Source organism: Felis catus, chromosome C1, assembly GCF_018350175.1.
Source record: "Felis catus isolate Fca126 chromosome C1, F.catus_Fca126_mat1.0, whole genome shotgun sequence".
NCBI classification, from domain to species: Eukaryota; Metazoa; Chordata; class Mammalia; order Carnivora; family Felidae; genus Felis; species Felis catus.
The window spans coordinates 85,814,539-85,829,346 of NC_058375.1; the positions used below are offsets into that span (position 1 = coordinate 85,814,539).

Consider the following 14,808-nt stretch of genomic DNA (forward strand, 5'->3'; position numbering starts at 1 on the left):
CTCCCTGTGGTTTTCCTAATATGGCTATATATCATAATTTTTTGTGAAACCCAAAAATACGTATGTTATTACTGTGTAAGGATTGTTCACTCTTGAGCTTGGTAGTCTACTCTCTTTTCTTTGTTGACCCCCTCTTTGTTTTTTGCAGAGTTAGTTATCTACTTCTTTAGTGTTTTATATTTATCTATTTATTTTTATTAAAGTATTATTGACACAGTGTCACATGAGTTCAGGCGTGAGTTAATTGCTTTTTTATTTGCATAGTTTTCTGTGTACTTGGGAAGAGATAATGCTATCCCCCCCCACCCTTCCCACTGCCGCCCTGACCCTGGCCCCCACAAATTCTGCCAAGCAGTTTAGAATTTTTTCAAAATCTTAACACAGCAATTTTTTTTTTTTTTGCCAAGTTCATTCTTTTCCTGAAGACACTACTCCTTTCCACCCTCGACTGGTTGTTCTCTAGACCCACTGCACTGTTCTGACCTGAGGCCTTCTTTTCACACTCTTCGGTTAGATTCCTAATTTTCCTGGATTTCCTGTTATCTTCTTTCCTTTTCCCTGATACCTTCTGTAATAATTTGCTCAGGAAGAGTGTGTGGGAGGTAAATTTTTGTATCTTTGTTCTACCTTTACATTTGACTGATAGGTTGAATTTTGGAATTTTAGGTTGAGGATCACTTTTCCTTAGAATTTTGAAGGAATTTCAAAGTTGGGAACATAAAGATTCCCCTAGTTGGAAAGACAAACAGACTTTCTTGGCTTTCCCACAAAGGCACACATTAGACAGTGAATCTGACTGATGAGGGTGAAGATCCTGTCAGGTCCTTCAAGAAGTCTATCCCATGAAGGCTTATATATATTTTTTTATTACTAAAAAAATTTTTTTTAATCTTTATTTTTCAGAGAGAGAGACACACACAGAGTACATGTGGGGGAGGGGCAGAGAGAGAGGGAGACAGGATCCAAAACAGGCTCCAGGCTTTGAGCTGTCAGCACAAAGGCCGACGCAGGGCTGGAACTCACGAACCACGAGATCATGACCTGAGCAAAAGTCAGATGCTTAACCGACTGAGCCACACAGGTGCCCTGAAGGCTTATATACTTCTTGACCCCACTTCGTATTCTAGAGACTTTGGCTATGTGCTGCTCCTTCTATCAGGTACAAGTAACTGGTAACAACACCCATGTTGATTGTGTTGTGTACCATCCAGCGAGCAAGCCTAGCCTTCGGGCCTGCCTTATTTCCCTTCCTGCAGCCTTCCTTGGGTGGTAATGGATTCTTCCCCACCGGGGTTGTATGGACAGAGATGAACAATTACGGATTCTGGAGACTTTTATCTATGGGCAACTTATGACTTAAAGAGAATCCTCTGACTTTAAGGTTCCAGGATCCTGTGACTGGTGAACTGTTGTTCTTTGCCAGGATGACAAAGTGTGATTTGGCCGGCTTCACCTGTACTGCTTCTTTAAGACCCAGTTAAGGGATCACCCCCTCTAGAAAGCTTTTATCTTCATTTCTTCTTTCCCACTGGCTGTGTGCTTTGTATGTCTGTTTTTCTTTTTTACACTCAGAGCTATAGTAGTAAGGTGTGCTCTTTTTACCCAGGACATGCCTACTGACCCCAGAGGTATTCATGCAACCCACCTTAGGTGACAGGGAGCAAAGAAGTATTTTGATCCCGGAATGGCTATCAGAAATGACTAGGATTTGACTGAGGGAAGTATATTTTTGTATACCCTTCATCAAATAAGAGTTCTAGCTCTAAAGAGTTGGGGGGGACTTTTATGGGTGCAAGGAATCTTACCAAATTCAATGAATTATTCAGGGGAGGAAATGGGCAAAATAAAATCTCTACTGGTGCAATGTTAGTGTGCTGTGGCATATATTTTAGAAAGAACATTGTATCTGGGGTTAAGAAATCTGATTTTAAAATCATGGCTGTCATGAAGAGCTTAGGGGAGCTTGGGCAATATTCTTAACTTCTATGAGCACCTCTTTAAAAAAAATTTTTTTTAAATATGAAATTTATTGTCAAATTGGTTTCCATACAACACCCAGTGCTCATTCCAAAAGGTGCCCTCCTCAATACCCATCACCCACCCTCCCCTCCCTCCCACCCCCCATCAACCCTCAGTTTGTTCTCAGTTTTTAAGAGTCTCTTATGCTTTGGCTCCCTCCCTCTCTAATCTCTTTTTTTTTTTTTTTCCTTCCCCACCCCATGGTCTTCTGGTAAGTTTCTCAGGATCCACGTAAGAGTGAAAACATATGGTATCTGTCTTTCTCTGTATGACTTATTTCACTTAGCATAACACTCTCCAGTTCCATCCACGTTGCTACAAAAGGCCATATTTCATTCTTTCTCATTGCCATGTAGTATTCCATTGTGTATATAAACCACAATTTCTTTATCCATTCATCAGTTGATGGACATTTAGGCTCTTTCCATAATTTGGCTTTTGTTGAAAGTGCTGGTATAAACATTGGGGTACAAGTGCCCCTATGCATCAGCACTCTGGTATCCCTTGGGTAAATTCCTAGCACTGCTATTGCTGGGTCATAGGGTAGGTCTATTTTTAATTTTCTGAGGAACCTCCACACTGCTTTCCAGAGCGGCTGCACCTGTTTGCATTCCCACCAACAGTGCAAGAGGGTTCCCGTTTCTCCACATCCTCTGCAGCATCTATAGTCTCCTGATTTGTTCATTTTGGCCACTCTGACTGGCGTGAGGTGGTATCTGAGTGTGGTTTTGATTTGTATTTTCCTGATGAGGAGTGACGTTGAGCATCTTTTCATGTGCCTGTTGGTCATCTAGATGTCTTCTTTAGAGAAGTGTCTATTCATGTGTTCTGCCCATTTCTTCACTGGATTATTTGTTTTTCGAGTATGGAGTTTGGTGAGCTCTTTATAGATTTTGGATACTAGCCCTTTGTCTGATATGACATTTGCAAATATCTTTTCCCATTCCATTGATTGCCTTTTAGTTTTATTGATTGTTTCCTTTGCAGTGCAGAAGCTTTTTATCTTCATGAGGTCCCAATAGTTCATTTTTGCTTTTAATTCCCTTGCCTTTGGAGATGTGTCAAGTAAGAAATTGCTGTGGCTGAGGTCAGAGAGGTTTTTTCCTGCTTTGTCCTCTAGGGTTTTGATGGTTTCCTGCCTCACATTCAGGTCATTTATCCATTTTGAGTTTATTTTTGTGAATGGTGGTCTAGTTTCATCCTTCTGCATATTGCTGTCCAGGTCTCCCAGCACCATTTGTTAAAGAGACTGTCTTTTTTCCACTGGATATTTTTTCCTGCTTTGTCAAAGATTAGTTGGCCATACTTATGTGGGTCCAATTCTGGAGTCTATTCTATTCCATTGGTCTCTGTGTCTATTTTTGCGTCAATGTCATGCTGTGTTGATGATTACAGCTTTGTAATAGAGGCTAAAGTCTGGGATTCTGATGCCTCCTGCTTTGGTCTTCTTCTTCAATATTACTTTGGCTCTTTGGGGTCTTTTGTGGTTCCATACAAATTTTAGGATTGCTTATTCTAGCTTCGAGAAGAATGCCAGTGCAATTTTGATTGGGATTGCATTGAATGTGTAGATTGCTTTGGGTAGTATTGACATTTTAACAATATTTATTCTTCCAACCCATGAGCACGGAATGTTTTTTCATTTCTTTATATCTTCTTCAATTTCCTTCATAAGCTTTCTATAGTTTTCAGCATACAGATCTTTTACATCTTTGGTTAGATTTATTCCTTGGTATTTTATGCTTCTTGGTGCAATTGTGAATGGGATCAGTTTCTTTATTTGTCTTTTTGTTGCTTCATTATTAGCATATAAGAATGCAACTGATTTCTGTACATTGATTTTGTATCCTGTGACTTTGCTGATACATGAAAGTACTGATACTTTCATGTATCAGTTCTAGCAGACTTTTGATGGAGTCTATTGGGTTTTCCATGTTGATATCATGTCATCTGCAAAAAGTGAAAGCTTGACTTCATCTTTGCCAATTTTGATGCCTTTGATTTCCTTTTGTTGTCTGATTGCTGATACTAGAACTTCCAGCACAACAGAGGTGAGAGTGGACATCCCTGTCGTGTATGATCTCAGGGGGAAAGCTCTCAGTTTTTCCCCATTGAGGATGATATTAGCTGTGGGCTTTTCATAAATGGCTTTTATGATGTTTAAGTATGTTCCTTCTACCCCGACTTTCTCGAGGGTTTTTATTAAGAAGTGATGCTGAATTTTGTCAGAAATTGCTTTTTCTGCATCGATTGACAGGATCATATGGTTATCTTTTTTTTTTTTTATTAATGTGATGTATCACATTGGTTGATTTGTGAATGTTGAATCAGCCCTGCATCCCAGGAATGAATCCCACTTGATCATGGTGAATAGTTCTTTTTACATGCTGTTGAATTCGATTTGCTAGTATCTTACTGAGAATGTTTGCATCCATATTCATCAAGGATATTGTAGTTCTGTATTTCTCTTTTTTTGCTGGGTCTCTGTCTGGTTTAGGAATCAAAGTAATGCTGGCTTCATAGAATGAGTCTGGAAGTTTTCCTTCCCTTTCTATTTTTTGGAACAGCTTGAGAAGGATAGGTATTATCTCTGCTTTAAATGTCTGGTAGAATTCCCCTGGGAAGCCATCTGGTCCTCTACTCTTATTTGTTGGGAGATTTTTGATAACCGATTCAATTTCTTCGCTGGTTATGGGTCTGTTCAAGTTTTCTATTTCTTCCTGTTTGAGTTTTGGAAGCCTGTGGGTGCTTAGGAATTTGTCCATTTCTTCCAGGTTGTCCAGTTTGTTGGCATATAATTTTTCATAGTATTCCCTGATAATTGCTTGTATTTCTGAGGGATTGGTTGTAATAATTCCATTTTGATTCATGATTTTATCTAGTTGTGTCATCTCCCTTTTCTTTTTGAGAAGCCTGGCTAGAGGTTTATCAATTTTGTTTGTTTTTCAAAAAACTAATTCTTTTCAAAAAAACCAACATTGCGAGTAGAGAAGATGGCAGGGTACGAGGACGCTGGGCTCGCTGTGTCCTGCTGATCGCTTAGATTCCACCCACATCTGCCTAAATAACCCAGAAAACCACCAGAAGACTAGCAGAACAGACTCTCCGGAGCCAAGAGTAGACAAGAGGCCCACGGAAGAGGGTAGGAAGGGTGGAAAGACAGTGTGCGCTACACAGACTGGTGGGAGGGAGCTGGGGCGGTGGAGGGGTAGCTTTCCTGGCAAGGCGGAATCCCCGAGTCTGGCTTGCAAAAGTGGAGGGGCTGACTGCGGGAGTTCTGACAGCCAGCGGGACTTAACATCTGGAGTGTTCAAAGTCAACAGCTCTGCTCGGAGAGTGGGAGGGTGAGAGGACACTGGGAGGGAGAGGTGTTGAGCCCTGGAAGACAGAGCTCAGCTCGGCGGTGAACAAAGCCGCTGGCCAGTGCCATTTCCCTGTCCCATCCCACAGCCAAAATCCCAAAGAGAACCAGTTCCCATCACCGAACTTGCTTGCACCGTGCAAACACCCAACGCTTTGCTTCTGTGGATCCATCCCTCTGATGAGTCTGCCTCCCTCGCGGTGCTGCAGGACCCCTCCCGCAGGGGACCACTGACAGCAAAGCTAGCTAAGCCTGCCCCTCCCTCCCCTGTGCACCTTGCGGATCCACCCCGGCTAATAAGCCAGATCCCATCAGAGTAGCCCAGACAGGGGCCACACCACTCCACAGTGAGTCCTGCCCCTGGGAGAGGGGAATATAAGGTACACACCAGTCTGACTGTGGCCCCAGCGGTGGGCTGGGGACAGACATCAGGTCTGAATGCTGCCCCGCCCACCAACACAAGTTACTCCAGACAGCACAGGGAAAGTGCCCTGTAGTTCCGCGCCACCCCAGGGACTATCCAAAATGACAAAATGGAAGAATTCTTAAAAGAAACTCCAGGAAGTAGTGACAGCTGACGAATTGATCAAAAAATGATTTAAGCAATATAACGGAACAAGAATTTAGAGTAATAGTCATAAAATTAATTGCTGGGCTTGAAAAAAGTATAGGCTACAGCAGAGAATCTATTGCTACAACGACCAAGGGACTAAGAAATAGTCATGAGGAGCTAAAAAATGCTATAAATGAGCTGCAAAATAAAATGGAGGCGACCACGGCTTGGAGTGAAGAGGCAGAGGAGAGAATAGGTGAATTAGAAGATAAAATTATGGAAAAAGAGGCAGCTGAGAAAAAGAGAGAAAAAAAAATCCAGGAGTATGAGGGGAGACTTAGAGAACTAAGTGATGCAATGAAACAGAACAATATCTGTATAATAGGAATTCCAGAACAGGAAGAGAGAGAGAAAGGGGCTGAAGGTGTACTTGAACAAATCATAGCTGAGAACTTCCCTGGATCTGGGGAAGGAAAAAGGCATTGGAATCCAAGAGGCACAGAGAACTCCCGTCAGACATAATTTGAATCAATCTTCTGTATGACATACAGTGAAACTGGCAAAATACAAGGATAAAGAGAAAATTCTGAAAGCAGCTACGGATAAACACGCTCTAACATATAAAGGGAGACTGATAAGACTAGTGTAGACCTATCTACTGAAACTTGGCAGGCCAGAAAGGAATGGCAGGAAATCTTCAATGTGATGAACAGTAAAAATATGCAGCTAAGAATCCTTTATCCAGCAAGTCTGTCATTTAGAATAGAAGGAGAGATAAAGATCTTCCCAAACAAACAAAAACTGAAGGAATTCATCACCACTAAACCAGCCCTACAAGAGATCCTAAGGGAGATTCTGTGAGTGAAATGTTGCAAGGACCACAAAGTACCAGAGACATCACGACAAGCATGAAACCTACAGACATCACAATGACTCTAAACCCATATCTTTCTATAATAACACTGAATGTAACTAGACTAAATGCTCCAACTAAAATACATGGGGTATCAGAATGAATAAAAAAACAAGACCCATCTATTTGCTGTCTACAAGAGACTGATTTTAGACCTGAGGACACCTTCAGATTGAAAGTGAGGGGATGGAGAACTATCTATCATGCCACTGGAAGTCAAAAGAAAGCTGGAGTAGCCATCCTTATATCAGACAAACTAGACTATAAATTAAAGGCTGTAATAAGAGATGGAGAAAGGCATTATATAATACTTACAGGGTCGGGGCGCCTGGGTGGCGCAGTCGGTTAAGCATCCGACTTCAGCCAGGTCACAATCTCGCGGTCCGTGAGTTCGAGCCCCGCGTCAGGCTCAGGGCTGATGGCTCAGAGCCTGGAGCCTGTTTCTGATTCTGTGTCTCCCTCTCTCTCTGCCCCTCTCCCGTTCATGCTCTGTCTCTCTCTGTCCCCAAAATAAATAAACGTTGAAAAAAAAATTAAAAAAAAATAATTACAGGGTCTATCCATCAGGAAGAGCTAACAATTATAAATGTCTATGTGCTGAATACAGGATCCCCCAAATATATAAAACAATCATAAACATAAGCAACCTTATTCATAAGAATGTGGTAATTGCAGGGGACTTTAATACTCCACTGACAACAATGGATAGATCATCTAGACACAGGATCAATAAAGAAACAAGGGCCTTGAGGGGCGCCTGGGTGGTGCAGTCGGTTAAGCGTCCGACTTCAGCCAGGTCATGATCTCGCGGTCCGTGAGTTCAAGCCCCGCGTCAGGCTCTGGGCTGATGGCTCAGAGACTGGAGCCTGTTTCTGATTCTGTGTCTCCCTCTCTCTCTGCCCCTCCCCCGTTCATGCTCTGTCTCTCTCTGTCCCAAAAATAAATAAATGTTGAAAAAAAAATTTTTAAAAAGAAGAAACAAGGGCCTTGAATGAAACATTGGATCAGATGGACTTCACATATATATTTAGAACTCTGCATTCCAAAGCAACAGAATATACTTTCTTCTCGAGTGCACATGGAACCTTCTCCAAGATAGATCACATACTGGGTCACAAAACAGCCCTTCATAACTATAGTAGAATGGAGATCATACCATGCATACTTTCAGACCACAATGCTATGAAGCTTGAAATCAACCACAGGAAAAAATCTTGGAAAACCTCCAAAAGCATGGAGGTTAAAGAACACACCCTACTAAAGTATGAATGGGTCAACCACGCAATTAGAGAAGAAATTAAAAAATATATGGAAACAAATGAAAATACAACAATCCAAATGCTTTGGGATGCAGCAAAAGCAGTACTGAGAGGAAAATGCATTGCAATCCAGGCCTCTCTCAAGAAACAAGAAAAATCCCGAATACAAAATCTAACAACACACCTAAAGGAACTAGAGGCAGAACACCCCAAACCTAGCAGAAGAAGAGAAATAATAAAGATCAGAGCAGAAATAAACAATATAGAATGTAAAAAAACTGTAGAGCCGATCAATGAAACCAAGTGTTGGTTTTTTTTTAAAAAAACAAACAAAATTGATAAACCTCTAGCCAGGCTTCTCAAAAAGAAAAGGGAGATGACCCAACTAGATAAATTCATGAATGAAAATGGAATTATTACAACCAATCCCTCAGAAATACAAGCAATTATCAGGGAATACTATGAAAAAAATTTTTTTGAATGTTTATTTATTTTTGGGAGAGAGAGAGAGCGACAGCATGAGTGGAGGAGGGTCAGAGAGAGAGAGACAGAGAGACAGAATCCAAAGTGGACTCCAGGCTCTGAGCTGTCAGCACAGAGCTGGATGCAGGCCTCAAACTCATTGACTGTGAGATCATGACCTGAGCTGAAGTCAGACACTTAATTGACTGGGCCACCCACGTGCCTTGAGTACCTCCTTTTTTAAATCTTTATAGGTAATAGTGTCCTCCCCGCCTTGAGTTGTGAGAGTTAAATGTGAGCTGGCATGTGAAAAGACCTAGCGTGGAACTTACATATTTTAAACTGTAAGACTTATTTCAGCAGGAAACACACTTTCCCAATCTAGTAGGCTTTAACTCCTTCTCAAAAGGTCTTGGATGCTTTTATTAGTGTTAATTGATCTTAACACGTTATCACATAGATATCCTAAATTGTTTTATCTTTCATTTTTGTAAATAAATTATAGAATTTGCAGTGATGGATCCTAGTAATCTCTGGAAACCTATTTGTAATGTGTCTATTGAGCCATTCTGTGTCTGAGCTATATTCTGAAACATGATTTTTGTGTGCATGAGATTCTCTTTGGTTGTGGTCCATTGTAACAAGGAGCTCCTTTTAAATTCTACTGCATCCATACCTGTGCTTCTTTGATTTGGAATTTGACCGATATATTTAATTGATGAATAGTTGAACATTTGTTAGTGTATCCAAATCTATATCTATATCTATATCTATATCTATATCTATATCTATATATCTATATCTATCTATCTCTTTCTATAGATAGATAGATAATGCTGAACTCACTGTGTTTTAAAGCTATTTAAGATAATCTATATTAAGATCAGCTATACAAAATATAGAGTCTATAGTCTATTAAGAAATCAATATAAAGCAAAATTATTTAGAGTAACCTTTCTATGGTACATACATTTTTTTTCCAGAGTAACTTAGAAGAGGATGAAGACGTGGAAATGAAAAATAGTATAACCCAGGGAGACAAACTACGTGCCTTAAAAAGTCAGAGACAGCCACGCTCCTCACCATCCTGTGCATTTAGGTAGATCAATTTTAAGCTTTTAAATTTATCTCGTGCCTCCATTTGTGGATAGGATGTTTAATCTTCTCTTTTGAATATCATTATACAAGTGCTATGTTTACCTCTTGGTTTTGTTTTTGGCTTATTGCCATTTTGTGTTGTTAACTATTTTATCACTATAGGGAGAAGCTAAGTTTTAGAAGCTTACTGAAAGCAGCTCCTGCAGTTTCAGTCTCTGGAGTCCCACCTCTTTTAAAAAAATTTTTTTAAATGTTTATTTATTTTTGGGAGAGAGACAGAGACAGAGAGCAAGGAGGGAGGACAGAGAGAGAGGGAGACACAAAATCCGAAGCAGGCTTCAGGCTCAGAGCTGTCAGCACAGAGCCTGACTCGGGGCTTGAACCCACAAAACACGAGATGATGACCTGAGCTGATGTTGGCCGCTTACTGACTGAGCCACACAGGTGCCCCTCTGGAGTCCCACCTTAAACTGCTGTGCAGTGAGGTGTCTCTGGGACCGTGCTCTAAATTCCATTTGGAATTCTACTCTCCCTCCACGAGTGGGTGTCCTATCTTGTCGTGTCCTATTCTCACAGGTGTGCTGAGGCTTTTGTTTTGAACCTAGAATGTGTAGAAAAGTACTGAATGCCAAGCTTTGGTATATCCTAACACCTTAGCTTTATGTTCTCTATTTGAGAATTGAATAAGCAATTATTACCTGTGTCTGTACAGTTAATAACCATCCTGAACTTAAAGTCTAAAATTACTAATCAGAATCAAGTGATGGAACTTGACTTGTGATCCCAACATTTGGATCCTGCTAATGGTTCAGATTACTTAAAGAGGAAAGTCTCCAGGATCAATGTAGGTGCAAAAATCTGTGAATATTGTCCAGATTCTTTACTGGGGTGACAAGTTCACAAATGATTATAATGAGAAGTGGCTACTTTTCTTTGCCTTTTAAGTGAGAGGCATGCACAACAAGAGGGGTGTTTTGCCAGCAGGATACATGTCAAACAGACTCACAGGGAATTTAATTTTCATGTGTTATTTGGGAGGATTATAACACAAGTCAGATTAGGTCTGAGCACATCATTACCTATGCTCTGAGCACTGGTGCCCTGACCTGAGAAATGAAGGTGTATATAGCTCAAGTCAAGGTAATCGTTTGCCATAGTAACATGAGAAGATGGGATAGCAAGCCTGGTCTTGGTAATAACCACCAACTACCACTAGAAAGTTGAAGAGATGTACCGTTCACTGAGCAGCTACTACTGTCAGGAGCCACGTTAGGTACTTAGTTTGGAGATGAGGATTAACTGAATTAACACAAAAGATATGCATCATTACCCACATTTGGGTTGGTTGCTTGAGGTTAGAGAACGTCAGCCCCTCCCCAGTGGGATGGATTTGGATTGGAGCTCATCTTCAAATCCAGTACTGTTTAGAGTGTGCTCTGCTCGCTATGAATATCACCTAAGTCAGCGCAAGGTCCTTCAAGATTTCTAATCTCTTTTACTCACCATCTCCCCCCTTGAAACTCTTAAGAAATGGCTTTATAGCGCTTAAAATTAATTTCAATCAGATTTATATTTGATTCTTAAGAAATCTTAAGGGGGAGAGAGGGATAAATTGGCACATAACTTGGCACATAAGTAGGCAAAAGAGTGAGAGACTCTCCACTACCCAAAATTTACAAGGCTATTCTGATATGATTTTTCCATTTTCTTTTTTAATTCTCAGAATTTTTGTTTCATTTTTTGGAATTCAGTTTTTTTCTAACAGCATCATGGTGTCATCAATCAAAAATTAAAAAAAAATTTTTTTTTAACTTTTATTTATTTTTGAGACAGAGACAGACAGAGCATGAACAGGGGAGGGGCAGAGAGAGAGGGAGACACAGAATCTGAAATGGGCTCCAGGCTCTGAGCTGTCAGCACAGAGCCCGACGCGGGGCTCGAACTCACGGATTGTGAGATCATGACCTGAGCCGAAGTCGGACACTTAACCGACTGAGCCACCCAGGCGCCCCAAATATTTTTTACCCTAAGTGGATGCAACACCATCTTCTGATTTAAAGCAATTTGCTGTAAATGAAAGTCAAGATGAAACAAAATGACTAAAATTGGTTTCCTGCTGGTTGTAGGATTTACTTTAAAAATGGAATGAGCACTGATATCCATTTGGGAGGTTTCTCCCTTTTGCCAATGTAATATTTGTACTGGTTTGACTCCATATGATCTGCCTTTTGGTCTTTGCTTAAACGTGCGAACCTGGCAGTGCGTGAGCATTTGTCTTTGATTTCCGTAGGTTGGATGATACGAAAGGGCACCCAAGAGCAGTGCCCCAGCCTTTCAGGTACTGTGAATGAGGTGAATTTCTAGTAGCTTGTAAATAAACACTGCCCTTTAGATACATTTCCCAACCCTTAAACTGGTGAAAACAAATCGCGCACAGCTCTTCCCTTTTGAGTTCCTTCCTTTGTGTTCCAGATTGTTACAACCCACCTTACTTTTAATGCTCACCATGAAAAGGATTTTTGTTTTCTTGAGGTGTGCACAGGGCCGTGTGGCTGTCGTTGTGATGTTAACATAGTCTGTGCTTCCAGCACGTTGTGGGGTCTCTAAATTACCCTTGCTCTGCAACGTGCCTTTCAATCCAGTGATAGATTTTGCCTTTGAGTTTTTAATATTTCTGTCAGTTCTCTTTGCCCCTAGTTTTTACATGTGTTTGTTCTCCTTTATTTTCTAGTTTTATTTCCTTCCCCGTCCTCTATTTGAAGAGGAAACATTAGTGTTTTTCCCTGCAAAAATGTCCCCCAAAGCATCCCAGGGTGTTTCCTGGGTACCAGCGGTACCAGGGTGCAGTGTAGGGCTTGATGGGGGCCATAGACATGTTTGCCAAAACTGTTAATGAGATAGGGGTAAAAGTCCAACTCACCCCTCACCTCTGGTTCTCATTCAGCTCTCGGTTTTAGGGATGTTTTGTGCAGGCAGTTCTGAGAGGGATCAGACTTCTCCAGAAGCTTGAGCTGCTTCCTTGTACCACTTTCCCCATCTTTGTTTTAGAGGCAAACCATGTACTTAAGCTGTTGTTTAGGGGGAGGAGGATGAAGGCGAGAGTCTACAAGTAAATAATCTTTTCTAGAACAGATACATTAGGTCCAGGTACATTAAATGGTTTGCTCAGGATAAAACAGGTTTGGTATTAAAAACTGTGACTGGGCCCTAGTAGTCCAGGTTTGAGTCAATTTTCCTTCTCTGTCCACTCAGCAGACATTTACTGAACATTCTCTCTGAGTCTGGCACTGTACTAGCCACTGGGAATTGAAGTGGGAGATAGTCATTTGCCCCCAGTAGAGCTTATATCAAGGGGAATAGACAGATATCAGACAGTGGAATATGGTATAAGGGCTATGATTTACTATGAGAATATATGATGAAACAGGATGCTTACCCTGCCTGGGAATTCAGTGAAGGCTTGCCGTATAGGGTTCCAACTGATTGGGCCTTCAAAGGGTAACCAATGGGAATGAGGCAGATGGAGGTGGAAGAGAGGAAGCAGAGGGGAGGTAAGGAGAGGAAAAGATGCCCTGGCAGGAAAAACAGCACATGCAAGCCGGACGAAGCTGTGAATACAGTCCATTCAGGGAATTCCGAGCATTTTGTATAGCTGGAGTAGAGTTGTCTAATGAGAAAGCATGGATAGAAAGGACCTGCTTGCAAAGGCTAATGGCAGATTTTGGAGGCTTTCATAAGTAAAGCCAAGGAGCTCAGGCTTTCTGGGCACCAAGTAAAAATTAAATGGTTTAAACAGTGAGTGGCATAATTAAATATTTTAGATTCTACCTGAGGCTATTCAGAATTTGAATTTTTTTTTTAAATTTTTTTTTCAACGTTTATTTATTTTTGGGACAGAGAGAGACAGAGCATGAACGGGGGAGGGGCAGAGAGAGAGGGAGACACGGAATCGGAAACAGGCTCCAGGCTCTGAGCCATCAGCCCAGAGCCTGACGCGGGGCTCGAACTCACGGACCGCGAGATCGTGACCTGGCTGAAGTCGGACGCTTAACCGACTGCGCCACCCAGGCGCCCCCAGAATTAGAATTTTAATGAATAAGATTAAAAGATGTTACTAGTAGTCAAGAGTAAGGAATAGTGGTGGCCTCACCTAGGACAGTTGGAGAGTGGAAAGAAGAAGACAGATTTAATATATAAAGAAGTAAAAAATATATACATATACAAATACATACATACACACACACACACACACACACACACAATCACACACACATGTAGCCTAAGGACATGTGAGGAATGACTGCCTCCATCAAAGAAGGGAAGTGACCAAGCATGGCAAGATCATGGTTAAGGACAGGACTTTGGATCCTAGATCTGAATACCAGCTCTGTCACTTGCTCACTGACTTTGGGTGACTTTTCCTTTTTGCCTCGGTTTCCTCACCTGCAAAGTGGGGATTGCAATCGTAGCTACCTCATAGGATTGTTGTGAATATGAGCTAATGTCTGTAAGGTTCTTAGAAGAGCTTTTGACTCGGAGCAAGTGCGCTGTCAGTGTTGACTGCTGCTGCTATCACTGTTACCGTGACCTGCCACGATGCCTTTAATGTTATGAATTTATCTTGTCTTAGTTGATTGCTGAATGTTAAGATAACACAGCTTTCAGGTGACTTTTTGCCCATTTTTCTCCACAAAGATTGACTTCTTCCCCACAAGGATCTGCATCTACTTTGAAGACCTCAAAAGTGGCTCTGTCCCCCTCAGCGACGGCCAAGAGGATAAACAGAAGTTCTTTGTCCTCAGGCGCCAGTGTAAGAAGGTAATTTTTCTCTTCCTCTTCTCAGATGCTGGTGGGGGGTAAAGGAAATCTGTAGCAGACAATGAGTTTGGCTGAAGTTTGTCCGAGGAAGGGATCAGGGAGAAGGGGAGAAATCAGAGAAGGCTTCTGTTCTGTCTCCCATCCTGAGGGACAGGGTCGTGTGGAGGTAGTGCTGTATGGCATCCCTTTCTATAGTGGAGCTCCAGCTTCCCTAATGTGATCCAGAAATTGGAGTTCAGTGGAACCTACTAATGATATGTGGTATCATCATTTCTCCTTTGATGTGTATGGGCAGAACTAAAATGGGTAGGGACATTTGAATGAA

At 41.4% G+C, this 14,808-nt stretch overlaps 1 protein-coding gene across 15 annotated transcripts in view; it reads left to right on the plus strand.

Annotated features, from left to right (window-relative positions):
- The window catches only part of CDC14A (cell division cycle 14A), a 191,366-nt gene that overhangs the window by 153,849 nt on the left and 22,709 nt on the right, over positions 1-14,808 (plus strand). For 14 of the 15 annotated variants that reach the window (XM_045036293.1, XM_045036294.1, XM_045036280.1 and 11 more), the window contains 3 exons: positions 9,551-9,666; positions 11,956-12,003; positions 14,361-14,483. In XM_045036293.1, coding sequence (XP_044892228.1) covers positions 9,551-9,666; positions 11,956-12,003; positions 14,361-14,483 — 287 coding nt within the window. The remainder of the gene's footprint in view (positions 1-9,550; positions 9,667-11,955; positions 12,004-14,360; positions 14,484-14,808) is intronic. The other variant, XM_045036283.1, reaches the window with a different exon arrangement.